The sequence below is a fragment of the Peromyscus maniculatus genome, chromosome 14 (assembly GCF_049852395.1).
Source record: "Peromyscus maniculatus bairdii isolate BWxNUB_F1_BW_parent chromosome 14, HU_Pman_BW_mat_3.1, whole genome shotgun sequence".
NCBI lineage: Eukaryota > Metazoa > Chordata > Mammalia > Rodentia > Cricetidae > Peromyscus > Peromyscus maniculatus.
Window position 1 is genome coordinate 89,484,067 of NC_134865.1, and position 26,970 is coordinate 89,511,036.

General features: G+C 42.6%; 1 protein-coding gene across 4 annotated transcripts in view; it reads left to right on the forward strand.

Moving 5' to 3' along the window:
• Rapgef5 (Rap guanine nucleotide exchange factor 5) overlaps positions 1–26,970 on the forward strand; it is a 237,618-nt gene that overhangs the window by 71,925 nt on the left and 138,723 nt on the right. For all 4 annotated transcript variants that reach the window (XM_076551566.1, XM_076551568.1, XM_076551570.1 and 1 more), the window contains one exon: positions 14,508–14,556. In XM_076551566.1, coding sequence (XP_076407681.1) covers positions 14,508–14,556 — 49 coding nt within the window. Of the gene's footprint in view, positions 1–14,507; positions 14,557–26,970 lie in introns of those variants that run through there.

The window sequence follows — 26,970 nt, forward strand, 5'->3', positions numbered from 1 at the left end:
TCAAACTAACATAAATATGAAATGTAATAATTTTCAGATCATCTTCAAGGCCAATCTGGGTACAGAGTGAGAGCCTGTCTTAAAAAAAAAAAAAGTTGCAAAAGAACATGTCTTGATCATTAAGGCTAATTCCTTGCATGAAGTGGAATGCCATGTTTTATCTGGATAAAGGGAAGAAAAGAACGTTTATAAGGTTGAGACACTTCAGTGGGTGGAAATAAAGGCAATAACATGAGGTTGGGACTGAAGGCAGAGAGAGAGAATGTGTAAAGAGAAGAATTCAGTGTGATCTGGTGAAGACTTCAGAGCAGGAAAGTCATGTTTCAAACCTGGACTCTATGGCAGGTTGCTGCGAAGCCCCGGAGGGAGTCAGGTGATCTATTCAGGGGAACTCTGGGTACCTCTGTTTTCTCTGATGATAAATCGGTCCCCCAAGTCTGAATGCCCTGCATACCACCTGAACGTGGCTGAAGGTACTTCATAGATATCATTAAGGCTGCACACTTCCTGCACAGAGCCAATGTAATCATAGAAGTCTTTAAAGGCAGGGAACTTGTCCTGTGGAAGCTAGGAAGAACTGTCAGAAGAGCAAGGGAGAGAAACTGGAAGCCTGGGAAGAACTTAGTTTGTCACCGCTGTCATTGAAATGCAGGAGTCCATGTTCAGAGGCCAGTGTAGGCTCCTAAGAGGAAGGGGCAGCAGGAATAGTCTGTCAGAAAGCAGAAGCCCCATCCTATAGGTGCAGGAACTGAATTCAGGTATAATCTGTAAGGAAGCAGGACCCCCTATCCTGTAGATTCAGGAATTGGATTCTGCCCACATCTCCGAGCTTAGGAACACATTCTCCCCTTTGAGGCTTCACTATGAAGTATTGCCCTGAGGATACCTTGAGAGACTCTTAAGTAGAGGACCTGGTTGAGCCATACCTGGACTTTTGGCTCACAGCAAAATGAGATTATATGTGGGTGTCATTTTCAGCCATCAAATCAGTGATTTACTATGGCAGAGACAGAAACTTATTCCACATTCCTTGTGGAATACATGCCTCACAATCCCGTTTCATAATACAGCCGTCCCCCGTGACTGCCAGAGCGTCCAGGCCACAGGTCGTTAAGGTGATGGATACCTCTGAAGTTGCAAAGTGGATTTCTATAATTCAAGTATGTTGTGCATGCATATGTGAAAGCTTCAGACTTCTCCAGAATCTCAAACCTTATTTTTGAGTTAGACGGTGGGAATATAAGCACTTGAAATACGGTTCATTACGTCTTCATATATCATTTTAGCCTTTGCTGCTATTGCACTGGGGTGGGCCAGGTGGGCGGAACTTAACAGTGGAAGCCCTAGTCATTGGTCAGGACTGAGCTGCATAGGCCGGAAGGAGGGGCTTAAGCACTGCAGCTCAAAGATCTTAATTCCGAGGTAAAGACGCCGCTGACAGCTAACGGCTGAATGACACGCCACATCAGGCGCTGGTCCTGATGCTTTTCGCACATTAGCTCATTTAGTCTCAGAGCAATTCCATGAGATAGATGGCGACGATGCCACCCCACTGCCTGAAGTCCTACAACCGCTCTCAAGGCGGCATGAAATAACTGGGGGTTTTCTGCTTTCGCTGTAGATTTTTGCAGCCTGATTTCTGACTCTTGTTCCTTGAGGAGGTCCTTGTTGCTAATGAATTTTGTAGTTGGGAAGGTCCTTAGTTGGTTGGGTTTTATCTTAATATGAGGGTTTTTGTTGTTGTTTGTTTGTTTGTTTTTATGTAAAATCCCAGCAAGGAGGCAGTCTTCAGCTGAGTGAGGTAACTTGGTCTGATGGTGTAGTTAGTTCTGTTGTTTCTACATACCATAACCTTATTTCAAAAAAGTAAATAATCAAGAAAATCATAAATTTTCTGCACAAGGACTGAGATATGTTATGGAATTTTTGAATTTTTTTTTAAAACGATGTTATCGTTTATTTGCTTTAAAATTTCTTTTAAACATTTGTGGTTTTCTTCTGCTCTTTGGACCAAAAAAATTTCAATTTCTCTATAAATGGCTTCCAGCAGTTATATTACATGTTTGTTCGGTGGGTTATTTGTTCGTTACATCTCCAGCTTTTCACATGTAGAGCATGCTGCCACCCTTCCAGATGATGTAAACACCCGCATATGGGTGATGGGGAAGGGAGCTATTCATGAAGCAAATCTCCTGGTCCTGGAGCCTTCCTGTTGTCTTCCTGTATAAAGAGTCACCTCCCAAACCTCACTGTGACTATCTTTACTATGGACGGTTCTGGCCTTCTGAAAATTGACAGATGGAGCTAAAACATGCCTTTTTCCAACTTCTACCTGTTGACCCAAGTGTCACCCTCCACCTTTTATGATTGTATGTTCCCCTTATGTCTTTTCACAAACAGCTATCTCTTAATTTGTGTTTTTAGTTAAAACATATGTCTGGGAACTGTACCGGGAGCCAGAGCCAGACTGATGACAGGAGAGTCCATTGCAGTAGTCTTATGGTCTATAACAGTGCTAGAGACTCCCAGCTGAAGATGGGGTTTCACTAACAGATGCAAAGTGAGGCTATAACAGGTGTAGAATGCTATTGGAATGCCATAGGACCTCACTCAGCTGGGAGAGATGGTTGGTACATCCTTACACATGATGAGGATACATAAATGACAGTCTCACAAAAGTGGAAGTGTGGTGGTGTGAGAGAAAATGACCCCCAAAGGGAGTGGAACTATTAAGAGGTGTGGCTGTATTGGAGTAGATAGGCCCTTGTTGGAGGTACTGCATCACTGTGGAGGCAGGCTTTGAGATCTCATATATGCTCAAGCTTCACTCTGTGTGATACTCAGTCCACTTCCTGTTGCCTGCAAGGTGTGAGACTCTCAGGTATTTCTCCAGTACCATGTCTGCCTGCACACTGCCTTATTCCACCATGATAATAATGGAACCTCTGAGCTGTAAGCCAGCCACCCCAATTAAATGTTTTCCTTTATAAGAATTGCTGTGTTCATGGTGTCTCTTCACAGCAATAGAAACCCTAACTAAAATAGAAGTTGATACCAGGGACTGGGGTGTTGTTTTGATAGGCCTGACCATGTTTTTGTTTGGAGGAATTTGGATTTTGGTACTTTGGGTTAGGAAAACAGTGGAATGCCGTCAGCACTGCTTATTGGGATATATTAGTACAAGCATAGAAGACAGTGGTATTGAGAATGATTTTAACTGTGGGGATCAAAAGGTTTCAGAGGAGAAGAATGTTAGTACATGGCCTAGAGACAAATCCTGTGAGATTTTGGGGAAGAATGTGGCTGCTTTTGGCCCTTATCTGAAGAGTCTGCCCCAGTTTCAGATTAATTCCATTTGCAGAGGAAATCTCAAAACAGCCTAGTATAGACTCTGTCCTGTGGTTATTAGTGTTAATTCTGATGAAGATTTATAATGAAGAGGAGCAAGCTGAGCAAATAAAAATACAAAATGTACAGATTGAAAAAAGGGGCACTAGGAAGTGTAATAGAGCTAAATCCCTTTTAAGGAGGTAAATGAATTAAGAAATGGAATAAAGGGAGTGGTGACCTCAGGGAAAGTTCCCACCTACCTAAGTTTCCACCTTATAATAAGGAATTAAAGAGCTGGGTGTGGTGGTTCAGGCCTTTAATCCCAGCACTCAAGAGGCAGAGGCTGGCAGATCTCTGAGTTTGAGGCCAGCCTGGTCTACAGACCAAATTCAACAACAGCCAAGCTTAGGCAGTGAAGGAGAACAGAAATCTGGTAAAAATGTACTTAAACAAGAGGGCTATGTTACAGCCCCAGCAAGCAGCAGAACTTGGAAGCTTTGGCCATGTGGTTCTGGAGTTAAGGATAGAAGAAAGTTGCGATGGAATTTTCCCTCTAGACTAAGGAAAGTCAGCTAAGGCCAGGCATGTGTCAGGGGTGTCCCTGAATGGAGGCCCAGAGAGGCCATTTTTTGAAGCTGTGAAGTTGAAGTCTGGATTGCCTTGGAGACCCCAAGATGTTAGAGATGCCAGAGCTGTGGGATACCTGCTGAGGAGAGCTTCTAACAGGGATGGAACCAGTCCAGGTTAGAGAAGTGTGCTGCAGTCAACAAAGCTGAAAGGACTTGGAGATCTGAAGAGCATTTTGACATTAGACATGGAGATGCAGTGTTTGGAGTCTGCCCAGCTGGGTTTCAGTCTTGCTTTGGTCCAGCATTTCTTCACCATGCTCCCTTCCCTATGTTATGGAAGGATAATATGTATCCTGTGCCATTATATGTTAGAGGTATGTGATCTGTTCTTTTATTTTAATTTTTGCAGGAGATTATAGTTAAGAGAGTGCCATGAGTCTCAGAAGAGACTTTGGACTCTGAAACAAGTTTGAGACTGTTATAGTCCATGGGGACTTTTGAAGTTGGACTGAATGCATTTTTGCATTATGATATGGCATAGGATATGATATGGCTACAAACGTTGAGGGCCAGAGAGTGGAATGTGGTGGTTTGAAGGAAAATGGCCACAAAAAAGAGCAGCACTATTAGGTGGTGTGGCTTTACTGGAGTAGGTGTGCATTTGTTGGAGGAAGTGTGTCTCTGTGGAGGTGGGCTTTGAGGTCTCACATATGCTCAAGCTTTGGTCAGTGTGATACTCAGTCCACTTCCTGTTGCCTGGAAGATGTAGTGTTGTGAGATATTTGTACGCGGTGAGATGTGTTGCTGTGATTGGTGTAATAAAAAGCTGAATGGCCAATAGCCAGGCAGGAGAGATAGGCAAGACTTCCTGGAAAAAGAGGAACTCAGGATAAATCTAGGCACATGAGGAGACACCATCAAGTCATGGAATGAGTCAGACACATGGAATGGAAAAGAGGTAAAAGCCATGCAGTAGAATGTAGATTAATAAAAATACGGGTTAATTTAAGTTATGAGAGTTAGTGGGACAAGCCTAAGCTAATGGCCAAGCTTTCATAATTAATAAGACTCTGTGTTGTTATTTGGGGCTGGCGGGGAAAGGAAAGTCTGACCACAATGTAGGACTCTCGGCTACTTCTCCAGCACCATGTCTGCCCACATGCTATCATGTCCCACCATGATGATATAGGAGAGAACCTCTGCACTGCATGAGCCACCCCAATTTAAATGTTTTCCTTTATAGGAGTTGCTGTGATTATGGTGTCTCTTCACAGCAATAGAAATCCTAACTAAGATAGGTAGGCATAGAGGTATTCCACACTGAACAGGATGGGGAGAGTCCCAGAAGAAAGAAAGAACATAATCCATTCAGATAACTGCAGCACTGTGTTTTACTAAGGGGAGTGTGGATGCTTATTTATTTACTTATTTATTTGAGAATGAATTTTGAAAGGACTGGGGATAAAGCTATTGAAGACAATAACACAAGAATGTGATGTATGCAGTATGAGAGTGGACTGTGCCATAGTCTCTTGGGAAAGCATTTGAAGAGTTTTCTCAAGAGATAGTAAAACTGATATCTTAGAATGGTTAGTCTACAGAGTAAAGAATAGTATAAGATGAAGCAAGATAATTAGCAAGACTGGTTGAGTGGGAGAAAGTGGTAAACTGGCTAATTCAGGGACGCCTTCTGCCTGCCTGAGGCTGTGTTTGTGGTAGTGCCATTCACTTGTGGAATTATGTGGAACAGAGAGAATGAAAATGCTACAAAAGTGTCTTCACCTTTGGAAATGTTCAGTTTCAGCTACTGAAGTGTTCTAGTCCATACGATGGGAGGATATGGAACGCCAGGGTTCAAAAGAGCTCTGTCTGTGCAGATAAAATTGAAAATGTGAGTTAATGAGAAGAGGGAAGCCCAGAAATATAACAGTATGGAATCCCGACTACTAGAAAGAAAGGTCGTATAACAATGCCACATTTTACAGGGAGGACAAGGTAAATGAGGATGTTGGTGTCCACCAAGTTCGGCTCCAAGGCCCCCATGGTACTACCCATCTCTTAAACAAAGGGTACCCAAACCAAATAAGTTATATGTTGGTCTTTCTGGAGTGATTGTTTTATGTAGACGAATCTCTAAACAGTCTTATTAAATAAGAAACACAGAGCCAAATACAGAGGTAATAGTGGAAGAGATCAGAGCAAATAGCCACAACTAGCCTTAGCTTACCGTCAGCAGTAGCTTTCACACAGGGAGAGTTTCTTCCTGCCTGACCTGTGCTTTTATTGCCTTCCTGTTCTGCCTTCTCATTGGCTCTAAGCCCAGCCACATGACTTCCTCATCACTGCCTGTCTATACAGACCTCCAGGTCTCTATGGTTGGTACTAGGATTAAAGGCTTATGTCACCACGCTTGGCTGTTTCCTTGACCACACAGAGACTCTGCCTGCCATGTGATCAGATTAAGGGTGTGGGCTACCACCGTCTGACTTCTGTTTATGGCTTGCTGACCTCTGATCTCCAGGCAAACTTTTATTTATTAACATACAAATAAAATATCATATTTCAGCACAAATAAAACATCACTACATTTCCCCTTTTTATTCTAATAAAAAGAAAAAGTTATGACTAATATAAGAAAAACTATATACAATAAGTATAAAAACTAAATAAAGTATATACAAGCAATAAATACCTCAACAATGTTTTTGTTTAAGCCTACATTTTACTCCTTTGTTCCTCTCGTCATATTCCTGAAAATATTATTGTCCTTTCTTAGTAATTCCATTTCCATCATTAATTCATATGCTTGTGATAAACTGAAACTATCATATCTTTATAGTTTGAACCTCTGTCAAAGTTGTAAGTGCACATTAAATCCCATTACTTTATTTTGGTACTTTTGGGCCATTTCTCTGTATGTTCATGTTTGAATGGCCAACTGTTGTCTCAGTCATAGCATAATGAAGCATATCTGTTTATATTCAAGTAAATAGTCTACATAAGAGATTCTTAAATATCCCTAATTGTGCTGCAACAGATGAGTAAGCATAAGCATATTTATTTTATCACCCCATCGTACATAAGCTCCTCTTTGATGTGATGGCAGTAACTGGTGGGGAAATAATTCTTGGTTAAATAAACTGGTGGCGTGGAAAACAATAGTGTCTAGACAGATATGCAACTTTCTTAGTTTCTAATTGTTATCTACACTAACAGGCAACGGCAAGATTATGTGTCAGAACTATGATGATATTACCTCTTAAGAATAGAATAATGCACTTAGAAACAGGAACATTAGCCTGTGAGAAACTGAAGAAAAAAAAATGCCAACCAGCCTCCTGAGTGATCCTTCATAGGAGAAAAGTGCTACCACGATCCGTGCTCAATTTTGTTGTGTGATATTTGAACACGTTGTCAAACCCCAAGACTATGTTAATAAAATCAACCCTGGATTGGGGGTGGAGCTAGTAACTAGTTGACAGGAATTAGCCATAGATAGTGTGGAGGAACCAGGAATATGGACAGAGAGACACACAGGAAGGAGTAGGGAGGGGCTTGGAATTTTGCAGTCTTTTGGTTTGGGATGGCTGGAGAGATGTTCTCTTGTTGGGTCTCTGGCCAAAAAGGAAGGTCAGCTGGTTGCTTCTTGGACTCTCTGAGCTAGCAGGTTTTCACCCCAACATCTGACCCCTGAGTCTTTATTGGTAAATAAAACGACAAAGACTTAGTTATAAAGTACATTTGGCAGTCACAGCAGAGCCGGTGCCTACAGGGCCAGCTATCCCACCAGGCCGCGGCCTTAGCAGTGGGTGTTGACTGTGGGGCTGCAGATGCTAAAATATCAGTAGATTCAGGTTCAACTCCTAAGTCAACAGAAAAACAACACAATTTATGTCTGAAAATACCTTAATTAAAGAGGTATATTTTTATCTTTTCCTCAAATTCTTAAAGTCTATACTAGCTTAAGATTTTTTATTTTTTATTTTATTTTATTTCATTTTATTTTATTTTATTTTATTTTAGGATTTGTTATTTTCATATTATGTGTTTGGGGTTTTGCCTGTATGTTAGGATAGGTACCACATGTGTGTATTGTCTGTTGAGGCCAGAAGAGGGCATCAGATCTCCTAGAACTTGAGTTACAGATGGTTGTGTGGCCAAGCAGTTGCTGGGGATAGAATCCTGATCCTCTGCCACCATGATCTTAACCACTGAACCATCCTCCAGTCCTCAGCTTAAGCTTTTATAGTGGTTTAAAACTTAGGATGTTGGGGAATAAAACTCAGAGGATTATTTTTCTTTACATTTAATTTAAGAAATTGAGAAAAACATCCACACATATTTAAGCCACCTGTGTCTTAAAAACATTTCTACTATGGTATCAAAACTTAACTACTTGTGGATTTACTAAAAACCTTTACAAAATTGTTCACTGTTGATTCTGCTTAGATTAGTTTGTAAGGACAGCCCTTTAGTTAGCTGAATACCTTTACCATTGTTCAGTCCTCCCAGAATGACCTTCACTGACCTCTACCTAGCTTCACATGTTGCTTTTCAGAGTTGCTTCTTCCAGAAAACTGGTCCACATTTTAACAGTTACCTTTTCCTGGAGACTAGCTCTTTTGTTTGCATTTAAGGCTTCCTGTTGCTCTCCTGTCTTAACTGCAATGCACAAAAGCTTTGTGAGCATTTGTGATTCCAGGCTGAAGGACTATTAAAGTACCAGGGAGAAAATAGAAACAGTGTTAGAGATAAGACTGGATCTGCCTGTTGATCTGCCAGTGCTGTTTGGGATCGGTCCTGCTAGTTATAGGGGTAGAAAGCCAACCCATTTCATCATGTTCCAGACTCTAGTTTCTGATGGGTAACCAGGAGAGAGAAAAAACTGAGGGCTATGTCTTCTCAGTCCCAGTCAGCCTCTATTTAGATATTCACTAGAGCAACCAATACCTCAACTGCATGTGCTTGGAATATAATAGTAGTTTTTTATGTTGAATAAACTGTATTTTAAACTAAAGTTAAGCTTTATAAAAATCATTCTTTCAGTTTTCTGTGTACTTGAGTGTGTCAGCCTGCTGACATATTAAGTGAGTCTAACCATTTGATTGCATTATAACATTGTTGTTATCTGTAAGACATAGCAAAGACCATGCTCCTTTACAAAGGAGTTAAATTGGGGTAGAGCAAAAGAAAAGTAAAGATTGTTTGCCAGGTGAGATGAGTAAAACATTGAAATATGGAGTTGTAGAGAAAACCATGTGTTACTGAGGAGAGCAATGGGTTACAGCCCTGGGCACAGCATTGAGTAACAGGAGAAGAGACTTGAAGTTACTGAAACTAAATGGAACAATTCATTATCCTTTAAAGGGCCATTTCAACAGCTCACCAGGTGCTTGGGAGACTCTTAGCTGAGTGGTCCTTGCTGGTCTCCTTGGGAAGTTGTGGTCTGAACATTGGCCTCTGCAGCCCTTCCTGGTGCTGGACTGTGGCATTCCTTCTCTAATGCCAGCAGGTCCTTAGTATTAGCAGTATGCAGTTGCCCATTTTCTTTGAATATAAACTTAATGATTTGCAAAGAAGATTAAGTCCTTTCACTATATTCTTAAGGCTCCTTAGCTAGGTAGGGTGGTGCACCTTTAATCCCAGCACTCAGGAGGCAGAGACAGGTGGATCTCTGAGTTACAGTCCAGCCTGATCTTCAGAGTGAGTTCCAGGACAGCCAGGGCTACACGTAAGAATCCTGTCTTAAAAAACAAGAAGAAGATTCCTGCTGGCATAGCTTCTGGCGGGGATACCTTCTCTTTGAATGCTCCTTTTCCTCCCTCAGGTGACTCTTTTTACTCCCTAAGTCTCGGGAGATGCTTTTGTACCCACCCCACTGTCTTTCAGTGAAGGAGCATCCCTTATGCTGGGTAACGTCAGCAAGACATATAGGTTCCTGCCTCAGTGGAGCATCTAGCTCAGAAGACACGCAGCAGCCACATTATTCAAAATAATTAACGAGATAACTGCCAGGTGTTTAGGGACAGACAAGACCTGGGAAGGTGCCGGTGGGATCAGACCTGTTTGTGTCTCGCTTGAGCCACACTTTCCCTTCTGTGCTTCCAGGAAAGAGAAGGGGTTCAGTCAAAACTTTTTCCCTCCTGGCTCAGAACTGAGGAAGCCCTCCCAACCCTGCCATGTGTAGGGCACATGTCCTCTCTGCTGAATTCGGAGAATGTAGTGAGTACAGTGACCTCATCTACTTTATGTGGACAAAAGGGCTAAGCTACTACCAAACTAGCCTGCAGTTCTTTCTCACTGCTCATCTCTCTTCTACCTGCACCTTGTCGTTCGAGTCTTAGATGGTCTTTTAATAAAAAATCCAAAGCCAGATATTGGGGTGAAAGCTGAAACATCAGAGCAGCAGAGCAAGCCACAGCCACCACCTGTTACCTCACCAACTCCATGAATCCTCTGACTGAAATCCTCTGAGTCTTCACCCAAGAGGATCGGCTAAACTGTCTTAGTTCCTGTTTCCTCATGTATCAGGGACTGTGGGGGTCCAGCCCCTTGATAGTCCCCTCCCAGGGTCAGGGAAGAATCTACAACCAGCTGATAATTAATCTTTGATGAGAAGAAATGAATCTATGTACACGAAACTCCTTATCCATATACTTTATTATTCTGTGTCAGTTACAAGCTTATATTCTGCTCTCATATTTAGCTCATTTCTAGCCTGATTTCTCTCTACACTTGTCTGCGGTCCCCTCTAGGGTCTGTCTTAATTCCTTCATCTTGTTCTGCCCCTTCTAGGTTCTCATCCATCTTGTTCCTTCCCATATCATCTCCTCTCCCATCTCCTTCTCTGTCCTGTTCCTTGAAAGTTCTTACCGTCTAGTTCTTCCATACTCTTTTCTCCTCTCTCACTCTCCGTGCCCTGGAAAAAAAAACAGGCTTCCAGGGTCAAACGGAGGAGTGGTAAGAATCACATTGAGAGGCAATAACCATTAATTATCATTTGAAACCCCAAAGGGAGTGACCAATGGGGAAATGAATTAACCAAAGGCTAAATTCGGGTAATATCTAAGAAGAGGGATCTTATGTGCTCAACTATTATCTTAAACGTGATTGGTAGAAAATGTTAAGAATCTATAAGTTGCTAGGTCAATGGGAGAAAATAAAACTGTCTTCTTTTTTCCTGTGGCTCCTATCTGTCCAAACTATCTGCCATTTTTCTGCAGGGTGGGGGAAAGTGTGCTCGGTCGCTAGGCAACCTTTGTACAGCTAGATGCCTCTGGTGATAGTTAAAGGGAGATCTGGAACCAGAGGTAAGGTTTGGGAAAGGAGGAAGTAAAGCTTAATTGGCACATCCGCCAGGCCTTCTCAAACAGGTAGTCTGGATGCTTAAGTCTGTTCTTAGAGAGTACAGAGGTATCTCTGATAAGGTACTTTCCTCCATCTGGGGATGGACCTGGCCGGATGCTGCCAATCATGATAATTACAGGGAGGCTTGAACTGGGGTTCTGGCTGAGCATAGCTGTCAGTGCAGAGAGTTATCTAAATATTCCTAGAAGTGGTTAGATAAGGAGTTAGAGGTCTATAAAGTTAGTAAGGTTGTAAGAAAGGAGAGTCCGAGCTAAATTGTGTAAAGCTATTACTTAATGTCTACCTGACCTAGGTGGTGTCTCCTTGTGGAATTTACCTTAAATCAGGAGACTTGCATGTGGACTGTTATTACTGCTAGTCTTTGAAAGTGGCCAAGGGAGAGATCTAATTCCAGAGAAAGCCTTTCCTGAGGCTGTTCTCCAAATACCTGGAATGTGTATGTCCAGAGAGTGATCAGTCCACACTGTCAGCCCTTCTTAGGGGAAAGTCAATTGGAAAACTGTGAAGGCACACATGATTTTCATAAGACAGCTGATATATAACAAGCCAAGTAACACCAAAAACTCCTTGGGATTTGGCTTCCTCTGGAGGAATTCCCTGCCTCCTCCAGGTAGTGACTTTGCCATAACCAGCTGAGTTCTTATGATATGTTCCTGTGGCCTGCAGCACTCATGCTTATATACCTTTCTCTGCCTTGATGTCACTTCCTGGGATTAAAGGCGTGTGAGCTTCCCAGTACTGGGATTAAAGGTGTGTGCCACCACTGCCTGGCTCTGTTTCCAGTGTGGCCTTGAACTCACAGAGATCCAGACGGATCTCTGCCTCCCAAGTGATAGGATTAAGGGTGTGTGCCACCACTGTCTGGCCTCTATGTCTAATCTAGTGGCTGTTCTGTCCTCTGATCCTCTGGTAAGCTTTACTGGGGTACACAATATATCACCACAACCCCTGCTACTTTTTACTGCTCATCCCGCTGGTTTCCTTCCCACCACATCCTTGGAAACTGTGTGGTGTTATATGGTTAGAATACACTGCTTTCTTTTTTCCTGAGCTATTTTATTTTGAGCATTTTTCTGAGTTAGAGAATGAAGGCTGAAGACCCTGTGGAATACATTTAGGTGTAGAAAGCTAGAGCTGAGGTGGGAAAAGCTGACATTGATTCTCCAGGAGCAAGTTTGGGGATCCAGTTTCTGCACCATTTTCCATCTTTGCTCTTTTCTACCTCCGATTCACAGTGAGGCCTTCTCTGGGAGGTCATAGCCCAGGCAGCCATTGACAGGGTGCCAGGGGGTGTTCATAATCTACGTCTTGGTTCCATTTGCAAAAATTTGTGGCATTGTGAAGGAGGAAAATCCTAAAGCAGATGGCAATGCTACAATAATGAACCGTGTACAGAACGCAAAATGCAAAGCGTTCATCGATTGGTACTTTACTTTGTTGCTTTTTTATTTATTGGAGCAAACACAAGGTGTTTATATAAGTTTTCCTGTGGTCACTCATCAGTTCTTACTTCCTCAGTGTCCTCTCCACCTCATTCTTTCCCCCATAAATCACCTACCTATTCATGAACATTTTCAGACTCCAAACTCCCAAGGTTGGAGAGAAAGAGACCGACTGCCTACTCACTATTGTGTAATTGTCAGGAGAGTCTCGGGCACTGAAGAATCAGCTAAATCAGAGTGTGCACTTTCAAATGACATTTGTGCCAACCCGTAGGGAAAGTGTGTCAGTAAAAACAGCTGAGCAAGCTTCCTTCCTCAGGAAGCCTATGCCTGGGCCACTGGGAAGTAATCCTGGGTGGAGTCTCAGGGTCTAACACATTAGCACTCTTGCCTTCGAGTAAATGAATATAAATTAAATTAATTTGAATGGCAAATCTGCAATTTAACCTTGAACTCCCATGTTTCCCCTTTAAAGTATCATTACCATAATATATTCAGGTACACACACACACACACACACCCACACACACACTTAAGAGGTTGTTCCTTGATGAGAAAAGAACTCACTCACTCACTCACTATATATATATACATATATATGTATATTATATATATATATAATTTTTTTAAATTGCTGCCAAGCATGGATTTCTTCAAGACTGTGTTTATATTATCTTGATAATAAGTATACTTAGACTTATTGTTTTGTATGTTTCTCTTTAACAACTTTTAACATAATTTTTTCTCAGTTCTTTGGGAACATCATGCACCCCAGTCCTACTCATTTCCCATTCCCTCCGTATCTGCACTTTGTAGTGTCCCCTTACCGAGAAAATCTTAAATAATAAAAATAAAACACAAAAAATACAAGTAAGAATGTTAATTAAAAAACAAAAACAAACCTCAAAAGCAAACAAACAAACAAAAAAAAGCAAACAAACAAAAAACAACAAAAAAGCAAACAGACAGACAGCACTTTTCCCTTCCCTCTTTCCCGCCTCTCCACCCCTCTTCCTTTGTCTCGGTGGCACTGGGAGCTGCAGTGTGTCACGCAGTGCACTCTTTTGTCCACACAGCTTTACTGGCAAATGTTCACTGTGTACTCTTTTAGAGGATGGGCTTTCTCGTTCACACTGGGCAGGTCATCAGCATATATGTGCTGAAAGTTTGGAAGATAAACATGGTGAAGGACTCGGGATTTTAACAGTGTTGCCTGTTCTCGCTCTGCCTGCCCTATGACCCGGTGCTACTTGCTTTTACCTTGCATATTATCCAAAGTGGCTCCTGTCACTTGCTCAGCCTTCAGCAAGAGTTCATTGTTTCAGAGCAGAGGTCTATTAATGCAGGACCACCCATTTAGAATTCTAGTGCTTCTAGAATTCCTAATGTAAACCAGCATCCTCAGGAATACGTAATATTTAACTATGCTGTCAGAATATCATTACCAACAGTTCACATCTGTGCTGTTTCTGAGTTATTTTTAACGTACCCATAATGGCATATGTACTTCACAGTGTGCACCTTTTGGCAAATAGCCTTTTAAAAAATTTAAATAAAAAGTTAAATAAAAATCACTCTCTTTAAAAAAGTAAGTCGGTATGATTTCTTCCAGATTTTTGGTCTGAAATGCTGCCGCAGTTTTTCTCACATTCTAAGGAAAGAAAAGAAGGCAGTGAGGGTGGCGAGCTTGAGTCTCCTGCAGCCGCCGCGAATGTGGCCTCAGCTACAAACGAAGTGCTGCCGTGGTGCCTCCATTTTTCTTACTCTAACATGATTTCTTTCCCTAATGTTTTCTTAGGTGCAGAGAGAGCTAGCGGCTGTTATTGCGTTGAAAGCAAGAAAGTCTGGTGAGTAATCTCTCATGGGCTGGAGGGAGATTGTAATCCTTTGGGGGTATTTCACACTTTCACACATCACCTGGCAGTGTGCACTGAGGGTGTCTCAGGCTGCTTGCTATAAAACGTAGAAAAACCTCGTCATGTCCTGAAGCATTTATAGTCCAGTCTAAATAGCGTAGGTTTTATGGAAAGCACTTCAAGGTAACATTTTACTCTTCTCCCCTAACTTACTTATTTTGAGGGAAAACTAAAAATGTTTATAGTTCACTGAAACCAGGAAAGAGATCACAGTCCATTGTGAAACAATTAAATTACTTTACATTATGTAATATAATAACAGAGAACAAGAAATACTATCATGCTATAATGCTTTTGAGAAAGCTCTGACTATATAGCCCTGGGTTCCCTGGAACTCCCTCTGTAGACCAGGCTGGTCTCAAACTCACAGAGATCTGCCCGCTTCTTGGTGTACTTAAAACAACATTTTTTTTTTTTAAATCTCAAAATAACTTGTCTAAAAATAATTTATTCAATGATATTTCATAGTAAACATTTTCCAAGGACTGATTATATAGATGTGTCCTCATATTTGTAAGCTCTAATCTATAGAAATAATATACAAAAAGCAAAAGGAGGCTTCCAAATATGTGTTGGAGAACAAAAGCATTGTCTGCTAAAATCTAGCATGAAATGGAGGCTCAGTGAAGTGAGGAAATGCTTGCTTAGTGTCTTAGGGTTTCTGTTGCTGTGAAGAGGCACCATGACCACGGCAAAGGTTCTAAGGAAAACATTTAATTGTGGTGGTAGCTTACAGTTTCAGAGGTTTAGTCCACTATCATCATGGCGGCAGCATGGCAGTTGGGAGTATGGCGGCATGCAGCCAGACATGGTGCTGGAGAATTCTACATCTTGATCCAAAGGCAACAGGGAGTGTCTCACTGGGTGTGGCTTGAGCAGGTATGAGACCTCAGAGCCTGCCTCCACAGTGACACACTTCCTCTAACAAGGCCACACCTACTCCAACACCTCCCAATTGTGCCACTTCTTTTAGGGGCCATGTTCTTTCAAACCCACCACATTTAGAGAAGGGAGATATTGGAGTCGGCATCTCATGCTGTCCCTCATGTTCAGAGGCTGGAGGCCAGTTCTGAATGCACTGGAACTCAGCAAAGGTGTGACTTGGCTATGGTGCACTAGAAGTTGACTTTTCAGCCAGCAAGATGATGACAAAGGGCATGAACTTGAGGAATAACCAGAGATGAAGTGTGTCGGCATTAACTGAACCTTTATGTGTTTCTTTTTCTAGACACTCTTAAGCTTTGCTTGCTTCTTATTCACTTTTTGAATCAAATACATTGTAGTGCGTGTGTATTTATTATATTCGTGTAACTTTGGTGGCTTTGCATTTTAAAGACACAGAGACCAGATGTTATGAAAGTATTAGAGAGAAGGCTGCAAAGAGCATCATGGAGTATGTGTGAGCTGAGCTGTGGGGAGCAGCATTAGACAGTGGATATGTGCAGAGGAGGAAGCCAAGCTAGAGAAAGGACACAGTTTAATGATTGTAAGAGAGGTCAGAAGTCAAGTGACTGCTTTGATCTTGACCCAGTTGGTAGTAAAGAAGGCAAACTTGAAGTCTGTGTGAGTTGTGGTAGGTGTTACATCTTTGAGTGTGGAATTTGATCTTTTAAAGTTTCAATGTAAGTTTGAGAAGGTAAACATAGAGTGACCATTGCCAGCGAAAGAGCAAGAAAGTACGGAGGAGGCTGAGCATGTGGGCTGACGTGTGCCAGCTGCGTTCTAGGGACAGCAAAGATGCAGAAGGGACTGGAGTGAGTGAGCAAGGGAGAGAGAGGTGGATGTATGGAACAGGAAGCAGGAGCTGTGTATGCACATAAGGAAGGCTTGTCTGAAGTTAGGTGTGTGGCACCTCACCATCTCAGGAGGCTAGGCTGCCTTCCTTCCTAGATCTGTGGAGGTTGGAATCTGAATACAACTTTGCAGCTTTTTAGGTCCAAAAGTGATCCCTCACACACATAAGAATGGGGACCTAAGTTCATGGCTTTTCTGGAAAGTGTTTTGCTGTTGTTTTTGTTTGTCCAAACACAATCTTACTATATAGTCCTGGCTGTCCTGGAACACTCTATGTAGACCAGGCTGGCTTCAGGCTCACAGAGATCTACTTGCCTCTGCCTCTCAAATGTGGGATTAAAGCCATAAAAGCTGGAGAGCAGTTTTTCAGACTATTCTATCATCCCCAATCCCTTGTCCCTGTCATTCTAGGTTGGAGGTCTAGCCACAGGATGTCAGCAGGGATTAAGGGAGAGGGGTATGCATTGATTGCTTTCTCTCTCTCCTGTTTGTAAAGAGTCTCATGTAGCCTAAGCTGGCCTTAAAATCACGATGTTACTAATGATGACCAAACCCAGGGCTCCATGTATGCTAGGTAAGCTCTCTATCAATCCAACTATACCTGCAACCCTTATATCATTTCCTTTAATGGTAAGAAAGTAGAGACAGTCTGCTGTGGAGATAGTTTAGTTGGTAAAGTGCCTACCTTGCAAACATAGACCCGAACTGAGATCCCCAACAACCACTTAAAAAGCTGGATGTGGTAGTTTGTGCCTGTAATCCCAACTTGGGGAGGCAGAGACACACAGATCCCTGGAGGCCACTGGGTTCAGCAAGAGACTCCCTCTCAATAAATGAGGTGGGGAGCAATTGAAGAGGACACCAGACATTGATCTCTATCCTATACACGTACACCCATGTGTGCACACTCCCATGCAAACATGTTCATGTCACACACACACACACACACACACACACACATACACACACGCGCGCACGGAAAAAAAAGAAAAGGTAGAAATAATTCTTAAGTTCTTATCATGGGTTTATGAAGTAAAATATTCAGTGAAATGTGTACAATGGTGTATATTACTTTTCTTTTTCATAATAAAAATACTGTTTTATTTTTCTTACTATTAGAGAATGCTCATTGAAAGAAATTTTATTATATATTCATGCTTGAAGAAGAAATTGAAAAATCTCATATCCTCTCACCAATATCCATATTAATCTTTTGTTGTATATATTTCTACACATTCTTCCACTAACAGGTAAATATTACTACATATTAATATATAGATTTTGAGGTAATTATATATTTATACATATTTGTAATAAACAATGGGTATATCCCAAGCACTTTTAAAAAATATTTTTATTTATTCTACATGTGTGTGTTTTGATGACATCCAGCCCCCACTCCCAGCTCATCCCAGATCCCCCCACCTCACCTCCCTTTCTCACTTTATGTTTTCTTTAAAACCGCTCAGTCCATTTGGTGCAGCTGCTGTGTGCGTGGGTCTCTGGAGTGTGGGCAGCCTGTCTGGGGCTGCATCCCTGAAGGAAACGCATGTCCCTTCTTCCCCCAGCACCAAGTGTTCTTCACGGTGCAGAACCATAGTGAGGAAGACACTGACACACGTCTCCGTCTTCAAGGCTCCCTCATGATCCTCATCGATAACTTCCTGGGTTTTCATCTGTAACCCCCGGGTATCAGCATCTGGTCTCCGTTTCTATTAATCATGTCAAAAATACTGTAGGAATGGAATCAGAATATGTAATCTTTTGGAATTGACTTTTCACGGGTATGGTTTTCTGGAAAATTATGCTGGTTGGACACCAGTGATGTGTTCTCTGCTATTGCTGACTATTATCCCATAGCCACGGTGTATTTTAAGAATTCAGCTATTCAGTGATTTCAGGTTCATTTCCGGTTGGGGGCTATTATGGAGCTGCTAAAAGCACTCATGTACAGTGCAAAGTTTTATGCAGAAATAACATTTTATTTTTCTGGAATAAATGTCTACAATATGATTTCTAAGTTTATGGTGGTTTCATGCTAGGTTTTGTAGATTTGAGAAGTTGGTAAAATATTTCCAGAATGGCTAGGATATTTTTGTTCTCACCAGCAATGTGATCCAGGTTCTTGGTTTGTTTGTTAGTGTTTTTGTTTTAAAGATTGTGATAGGTGTACAGTGATATCTTAAGTTGTTTTAGTTTTTCTCTCCTCAGTGATCACAATAGTGAACTTACTTTCTTGTGCTTTATTTTCCAACAAGTGTCACAGTGAAATGTGTGATCGTGCCATTAACTGTTGTTCCGTTTCCATGTTTCTTGAAATAGCCTGGATATTCGTCCTTTACTAATACTTGGTGACAAATATTTTCTTGAAGTCTTATTCATCCTTTCAGAGAGAAAAGTGTTTAATTTATATAAAGTTCACCTTATTAAGCTGGGTGTAATGTAGATGTCTACAATCCAAGCACTTAGGAGATTGAGGCTGGAGAATAGCCAGCTTGAGGCCAGCCTGGGCTGCATAGTGAAACCTTGTCTCAAGAACCTCCCCCAGAGGGAGAGTATCAGTGTGCTTTAAGCATGTGACCCTCTGATGGGCTGTCAGGCTCCAGTGCATGGCCCTGTCATGCTGGCAGCTTTAAGCGGACTCCATGGGCTTAAAAAGAACTCGGGAAGCGGATGGAAAAGTGATGATGGGGGACTGTGGGAGGAGCTGGGAGAGGGGGAGTTGGGTGGGTTTGATCAAAGCACAAATGCATTATAAAATCATGAAATGTTAGATAAAACCCCCACCCCACTAAAAAAAGGGGGGACTAGAGGGAGGGGAAGAAGAGAGGGAGAGAAAAAACACAAGGAGAAAGAATGGAGTGTATTTCTTTTCTGGGTCATTTTTGGGTAAGTCTATGAACACTTTGCTTAGGACTCAATCCTAAAGATTTTTTTGTGTATCTGCTATTCCCTAAATGTTTTATAATTTTATGTTTTGTGTTTAAGTCTTTGATCTATTCTGGGTTGGTTTGGTTTAATGTGTGAGACTTTTGCTACAGTTTTGTGTGTGTGTGTGTTTTATTTTGTTCCTCTGAAACTTCTAACAGTTGTTGAAAAGATAACTCTACTTTATTGGGCAACTTTTTTATCTTTGTAAGAAACAATTCCTTGGTGCACTTTTGTGTGTATGTGTTTCTAGTTTTTGCACTCCACTAGACAAATGTCCATAGCTATCTATAAATCAGTTTCCATGGGACACTTATATCAATAATATAAACTCAAGCAATCATTTTGATTAACTGAACATACTGTGCAACTTGTTTAAGCCATTCAGTGTGGTTGTTTTTGTTTTTGAGACTGAGTCTTGTGTGTCCTAAGCTGGTGGCAAACTCACTCGTGTGCCAAGGATAACCTTAAACTTGGTATCCTCTGCTTCTACCTTCTGAGTGCCGGAATGACAGGTGTGCAGCACTGTGTATAGTTTCAGAGCATCGTGTGTGCTAGGAAAGCTTTGTACTAAATGAGCTATGTCCCCAAACCTACATTTGAGTGATCCTCCCCCAGTATAAATAATAATAGAAAGATGAAAGCATATATTCTTTTTTGTTGTTGTTGTTTACTTACTTTTTTTGGTTTTTACATCCTGACCTCAGTTTCCCCTCGTTCCCCTCCTTCCAGTCCCTTCCTCCCACTCCCCAAGAAGCATATATTCTTGAATAGATTTTTTTGTCATTATCCTTGTCCAATTATTTTCTTAAATAAGTGACTAAAATTAGACTAGCCAGGCCAGTAGGTTTGGGCACTTCTACAGTTTTGTCTTTCTTGTGCATGGCAGAAAACCACTGAAATTTGTTTCTGTATGTGGTATGAGGTGGAAGTTTAGTTTTATACACACACACACACACACACACACACACACACACACACACACACACACACTCGGGTTTAAGTATTGAAGCTTTATAATAAGGATTCTGGATGAGGGCGCAGTGAGTATTTACTTCCCTTATTCTTAGCATGGTTTTAATTTGTCAAGTTTCATTAAGACCTCTGCAGGCATTCTAACAAGAGAGAACTATTTGGACTGGAGACACAGCTCATTATGAGAGCACTTGCCTTACATGCACAATGCTCTGGGTTGATCTAAAGCACTATTTAAAAAGAAAAAAGCCCCGTGTGCTACACCTGATCATCTCTTCCTCTGGCCTCATGACCACTGCACCCCCGCTCCCCGCTTTCAGCTGTCTGGTGCAGAGTTTTGCCTTTGCTGGTGGTGGGAATTCCACAGTATGTGGCCATTTCTAACTGGCTTCCTCTGCCTAATAGCATGCATTTCAGACTTTTTTTTTTTTTTTTAATGCTGAGCAATGCTCTGTTGTCTGGATTAGCATAGTTTATCCATTTGCCAACTAAAAAGTATCTCAGTTACATTCAAAGTTTAGAAGTTGTAAATGATGCCTCTTAGACATCTCTGTGTTTAAGTTTTCACTCATTTTAGCTGACCGCTAAAAGGTGTGCTTGCTGGGTCCTGTATCAGATCAGGTTTAGTACCACGTGGTCCTCTAACGTGCCTGCACCCACAGTGAGAGCTCCCATTGCCTCGTTCAGCTAGCTCGATGACGTTTTAGATGGGGACCCTCCTTGCGTTGTGAGTTCTCCCTCCTTTCCATTGCCCTTCCTGCCGCTGCCGTCCTTTGCCGTTCTCCACCAAAGGCGAGCATCTGTTCTTGAGCTCGTTGCCACCCATGCGACTTCTTCCGCGTGACGCCCAGTCGGCTCTTCGGCCCATTTTCTAATTGGCTTGTTCTTTTCCTCTCCGCTGAACTTGAGTTCTTTGTCTGATTTAGTAAGAGTTACAATCAAGTATGTCGTTCGCAAATATCTTCTCCCAGTCTGGGGCCTGATTTTTCAATTGCTCAATGGTGCTTTGTATTTTAACGAAGTCCACCTTGCCGATTATTTCTCTCATGGGTCATCCTTCAATGCTGTATCTAAAAATTACTGTCAAGCCAAAGTCTTAGATCTTCTCCGTGTTTCCAGCTGGCAGTTTTATAATTTTGTGTTTTCTCTTTAGAGTTGTGGTCCATTTTGAGTTCTTTTTTGTGATGGGCATAAATAAGGTCAAGATTCACTTTTCAGGTGACTATCCCGGTGTCTCGGCATTGCTTGTTAAGAAGACAGTCTTTCCTTCATGAACGCCTGCTCCTTTGTCCAAGATTCCTGCCCATATTTATGTGGGTCTGTTCTGGGTTTCATTCTGCTCCGTTGGCCTGGGAGTCTGTTCTTTCATTCAGTACCATACCGTCGTGATTACTGTAGATCATTCCATAGTAAATCTTGAGATCAGAAAGTATCAGACCTCCAACGTCGTTCTTTTCCTTCAATATTGTGTGGCCTCTTCTTGGTCCATCCACTCTCCATGTGAAATTTAAAATCAGTTGACCAGCTTTTATATTTTCTATTTCTTCTGGTTGACATGTTTTTATGTGAGAATTCTATGTTTTCCCCAAGTGTTAAACTGAAATTAATTCCAAGTTTCTTTTTAAAAAAAAACATAGGCTCTGTCCATGATGACTGTTGCGTCCTTACTGTTCCAATCAGTGTAACTCTTTATGTCATTAGTCATGGCTCAGTAATACGAAAGTGAGTAATATCCATAAGACTTGAGCAGTGCTGCTTCTATTGTGTTCCTGGCTTTAATTAAATATGATGCTTTCTGATTAGGAAACTAATATGAATGAAGAAGATTGTTTCAGAGAAAAATGAAGGTAATTCTGTTATAGTCCCCCCAACTACAACAAGTTTGGGAAGCAATCAGGAATAAAAACAACCAGTTGTATGTTGTTATAGTCAAGAATCCTGTTGTCTCACTTGACACTTAAAAGTGGCTAAAAAATAGCAAGGATAGGGCTCAGAAAGCTGAAATCTCAGTTGTGTTTCTTTCTCCCCCCCCCCCCCCCGCCCCCGTTTTTTTGAGACAGGGTTTCTCTATGTAGTTTTGGTGCCTGTCCTGGAACTCACTCTGTAGACCAGGCTGGCCTCGAACTCACAGAGATATGCCTGGCCCTGCCTCCTGAGTGCTGGGATTAAAGACGTGAGCCACCACCGCCCGGCCGGTGTTCATTCTTTACCTACTTCTAACCAGGCATCCTGCTGTATGCAGAGACACGGTAAGGCATGAGGAGAGTGAGCAAGAGCGAGGACACATTGTCCCTTTCTGTTTTTAAACCATTGTCTATATTTCATAAATAACGTGTTACTGACTCAATGCCCATCTGATGAAGGCAGCGTTATTATTGTGGAGTTAAGGGGTGATGTTAGAGTTGCAGCTGCAGCCTGGTGCCTTCTACGTGAGCTTCTTGTTCTTTTGTTGGTTATTTTTTAAGTTACACGGAATTTTTATTGTTAAAGGAAAAAGAAGGGGATCTGGCATTTATCTAATGCAAAAACAGTATGAAAATGAAAGTTGGCACCTCGGGGCCTGGGCAGCAGGAACCGACTACCCTCGTAGCTCATGTCCGGCAGTAAAACTACTAATGAGGACTCAGGTGGCCATGCTAGATTTATGTCCGACTGCAAAAGGTTTTTAAAATGAGCATTAGTAGGAAAAGAGGTTTTAGTTGCATCTCACCATACAAACAGAAATAAAAGTAACTGCCAATCAATATAGGTTCCATAAATGATTCAAGGCTGTAGTTAGTAAAAAAATCTATTTTGTTATAATTTTCTAAGAGGCTATTAGCATCTGCTTTTAAGCGGGTTTCTCCTCTAACTGCTTACTGTGGTGATGTTAAGATACTGTAATCTTTGCGAGATTTACAAAATCAGCAGATTTCCTTGCCTTTCTTTCTCCTCATTGGATCACTTGTTCTGGTACTAACCTTAGTTGGTTAGTGTCTTTCTAGGGACTCTGTGGCTGGGGCCGGTTTGTTCTCATCCTTAGAAGTCTGTGTTTGGTTGGCTTCTATTTATGAAGAAGCAGAAAGGTTACATTAGTAAACCTCTTTGGTTTACTCTTTACAGTTTAGCTGTCACTCTGCCTGCTTAGCTAGTCAAGTTATGCAATCAGCACTGTGCACCCACTGCAGGCAGGCTGGGCATTCAGCACTGTGCACACACTGCAGACAGGCTGGGCAGTCAGCACTGTGCACACACTGCAGACAGGCTGGGCAGTCAGCACTGTGTACCCACTGCAGACAGGCTGGGCATTCAGCACTGTGCACACACTGCAGACAGGCTGGGCAGTCAGCACTGTGTACCCACTGCAGACAGGCTGGACAGTCAGCACTGTGCACCCACTGCAGACAGGCTGGGCAGTCAGCACTGTGTACCCACTGCAGACAGGCTGGGCAGTCAGAGCACTGTGTACCCACTGCAGACAGGCTGGGCAGTCAGCACTGTGTACCCACTGCAGACAGGCTGGGCAGTCAGAGCACTGTGTACCCACTGCAGACAGGCTGGGCAGTCAGCACTGTGTACCCACTGCAGACAGGCTGGGCAGTCAGCACTGTGTACCCACTGCAGACAGGCTGGGCAGTCAGAGCACTGTGTACCCACTGCAGACAGGCTGGGCAGTCAGCACTGTGTACCCACTGCAGACAGGCTGGGCAGTCAGAGCACTGTGTACCCACTGCAGACAGGCTGGGCAGTCAGCACTGTGCATATACTGCAGACAGGCTGGGCAGTCAGAGCACTGTGTACCCACTGCAGACAGGCTGGGCAGTGAGAGCACTGTGTACCCACTGCAGACAGGCTGGGCAGTCAGACCACTGTGTACCCACTGCAGACAGGCTGGGCAGTCAGACCACTGTGTACCCACTGCAGATGGGCTGAGCAGTCCGCACTGTGCCCCCACTGCAGACGGGCTGTGCAGTCAGCACTGTGCACACACTGCAGACGGGCTGGGCAGTCAGATCACTGTGTACCCACTGCAGACGGGCTGGGCAGTCCGCACTGTGCCCCCACTGCACATAGGCTGGGCAGTCAGCACTGTGTACCCACTGCAAACAGGCTGGGCAGTCAGCACTGTGTACCCACTGCAGGCAGGCTGGGCAGTCAGCACTGTGTACCCACTGCAAACAGGCTGGGCAGTCAGCACTGTGTACCCACTGCAGACAGGCTGGGCAGTCAGCACTGTGTACCCACTGCAAACAGGCTGGGCAGTCAGCACTGTGTACCCACTGCAGGCAGGTTGGGCAGTCAGCACTGTGCACACACTACAGACTGACTGCTTTTACTGTCTGGATTTCAGGACTCAGAGTCAGGGCCAGGCCTGAAGGAAGTCCCAAAGCTAGATCTTTTGCAGGCAGCCTTGAGTTTTCCCAACCTGGGCTTTGGCACATCAGCTAAACTTCCACTCTTGGCTAGAAAGTTTCAATATTTTGAGGCTAAAGCTGCAATTTGTGAAAAGATTCTAGTTAAACATTTCCTGGGACTAGAAAAGAATAAAGTGGAAACTCATAAGCTGTACAAATCATGGACAGTCCAGTGAGGATGCAGGCATGCAGGTTTTATTATTTCTTTGAATCATAATATAAAAAAGTCTATGAACAGGAGAAGGAAGCCAATATTTTGTTTTGTTTTGTTTTGTTTGAGACAGGGTTTCTCTCTGTAGCTTTGGAGCCTTTCTTGGAACTCACTCTGTAGCCCAGGCTGGCCTCAAACTCACAGAGATCCTCCTGCATCTGCCTCCAGAGTCCTGGGATTAAAGGCATATGCTACCACCACCCAGCTGGAAGCCAATATTTTACATTTGTTAAATTGTTTCTTCTAGCCTTATTTTTTTTTAATTTTATAAATCATCTTTGAACCCTGTGTATAAAGAATATCTTCTGCCATCTTTGAGTCCTGTATTCCAGTTTAAATAGGTATCTCTGACTAACAAGGGTTTTGGCAATCTGGTTGCTGATGATCCCATTTGGCAGTGTGAGTGGTTTTAATAATACAGAGTCCATGTGAAAGTTCAGCTTTGCAGGCCTACTGTTAGCTGCACTCACTGGTTACTAGTAACACGTTTTAGGACAATTTAATCAGTTTTTCTTCCGTGTATGTATATGTAAGATTGGGAAAGTTGCAGGCTGGCAGGATGCTTTGGTGCGGGCTTGAGTTCTGACAGGAGAAGAGTCAGAGTCTGCTGTAGGCACTACAGAGCAAGGAAGAGATTTGTGTTGTTTTGTTGACAATATCCTCTTTTAATACTGCACTGTATTTAATCTAATTCTTTTATAAACATGGAGTTAGTTTGTACTTAGAAGGCTGTGTGACAAAATGGATTTTAGAGTAGATTTTAATAAGTTAAGGGCCAGCACAAAAGTTTTATCTACAGCAAGTTTTATCTTATAACTTCTTGTATCTTTCTGATAGGATGTGGTAATATTTTGTTGAAAAACGGTCTTAAGACAGAAACGTATCCTAATGTTCTCTTGAGCAGCCTTTCCCTTCTAAGTGATCTAATGAAGAATGAATGGATCGTGAGTAGCTATGTAAGCGGTGAGAGGCCAGAGACACTGCTATGCTGTCGCTCCCAGCAGCTAGAAGAGTTTCTCTCATCTTTCAGAGCCCTGGACTCAGGCCCAACGGGGATTTGTAGCTTTGATGAATTAAGAATTTCAGAACTAGACCAGACGTTGTGGTGCACACCTTTCATCCCAGCCCTCAGGAGGCAGAGGCAGGCAGATCTCTGTGAGTTTGAGGCCAACCTGGTCTACAAAGTGAATTCCAGGACAGCCAAGGCTGTTACACAGAGAAAAGCTGTTTTGAACGCCCCCGCCCCAGAGAGAGAGAGAGAGAGAGAGAGAGAGAGAGAGAGAGAGAGAGAGAGAGAGAATTTCAGAACGCGATACTGTGAAGCAGAATTGAGACTTTGTTAAAGATATTTTAGTGCAAAGGTACTCATGAAAAGATTAAGAATACATCCAAGAGTATGGTGTGGCCTCTTAAAGAGGACCAGCATTTCAAGTGTCCCACTGGTGACTGTGTGCAGGATTTTGGAAGCTTTCTGGAATTTCATTGTCAACCAGTTTTGTGGGACCTTACCCCTCCCTGTACAAGCTCCCCCATTTGATGATTGAGATACAGAAGTGCATTGAATGAGATTGCAATCTGCTGAGATAAAGCCCGGAGCCACCAGAGCTGTACGGGACATTCAGGACATGCTCTCCTTGTGAATGGGATCGCTGGTGAGATTCTTAGAAAATTGTAGGTTTACAGTTGAGAAGGGAGAAAAGCTTTAAGAGTTTTTAAGTTTGCTGAAAATGTTCTTGCTGCTGAGGAGTGGCCTCAACCAGACTCCAGGGTGAGGGGATCCTTTTCTGTCTCACATTCCTATTAATAATAATATTAATAATAATAATAATAATAATAATAATTTCCTTCCTTCCTCCCTTCCTCCCTTCCTCCCTTCCTCCCTTCCTCCCTTCCTCCCTTCCTCCCTTCCTCCCTTCCTCCCTTCCTCCCTTCCTCCCTTCCTTCCTTCCTTCCTTCCTTCCTTCTTCAAGACAGGTTTTTTGCTGTATAGCTTTGGAGCCTATTCTGGAACTTGCCTCGCTCTGTAGACAGGCTGGCCTCGAA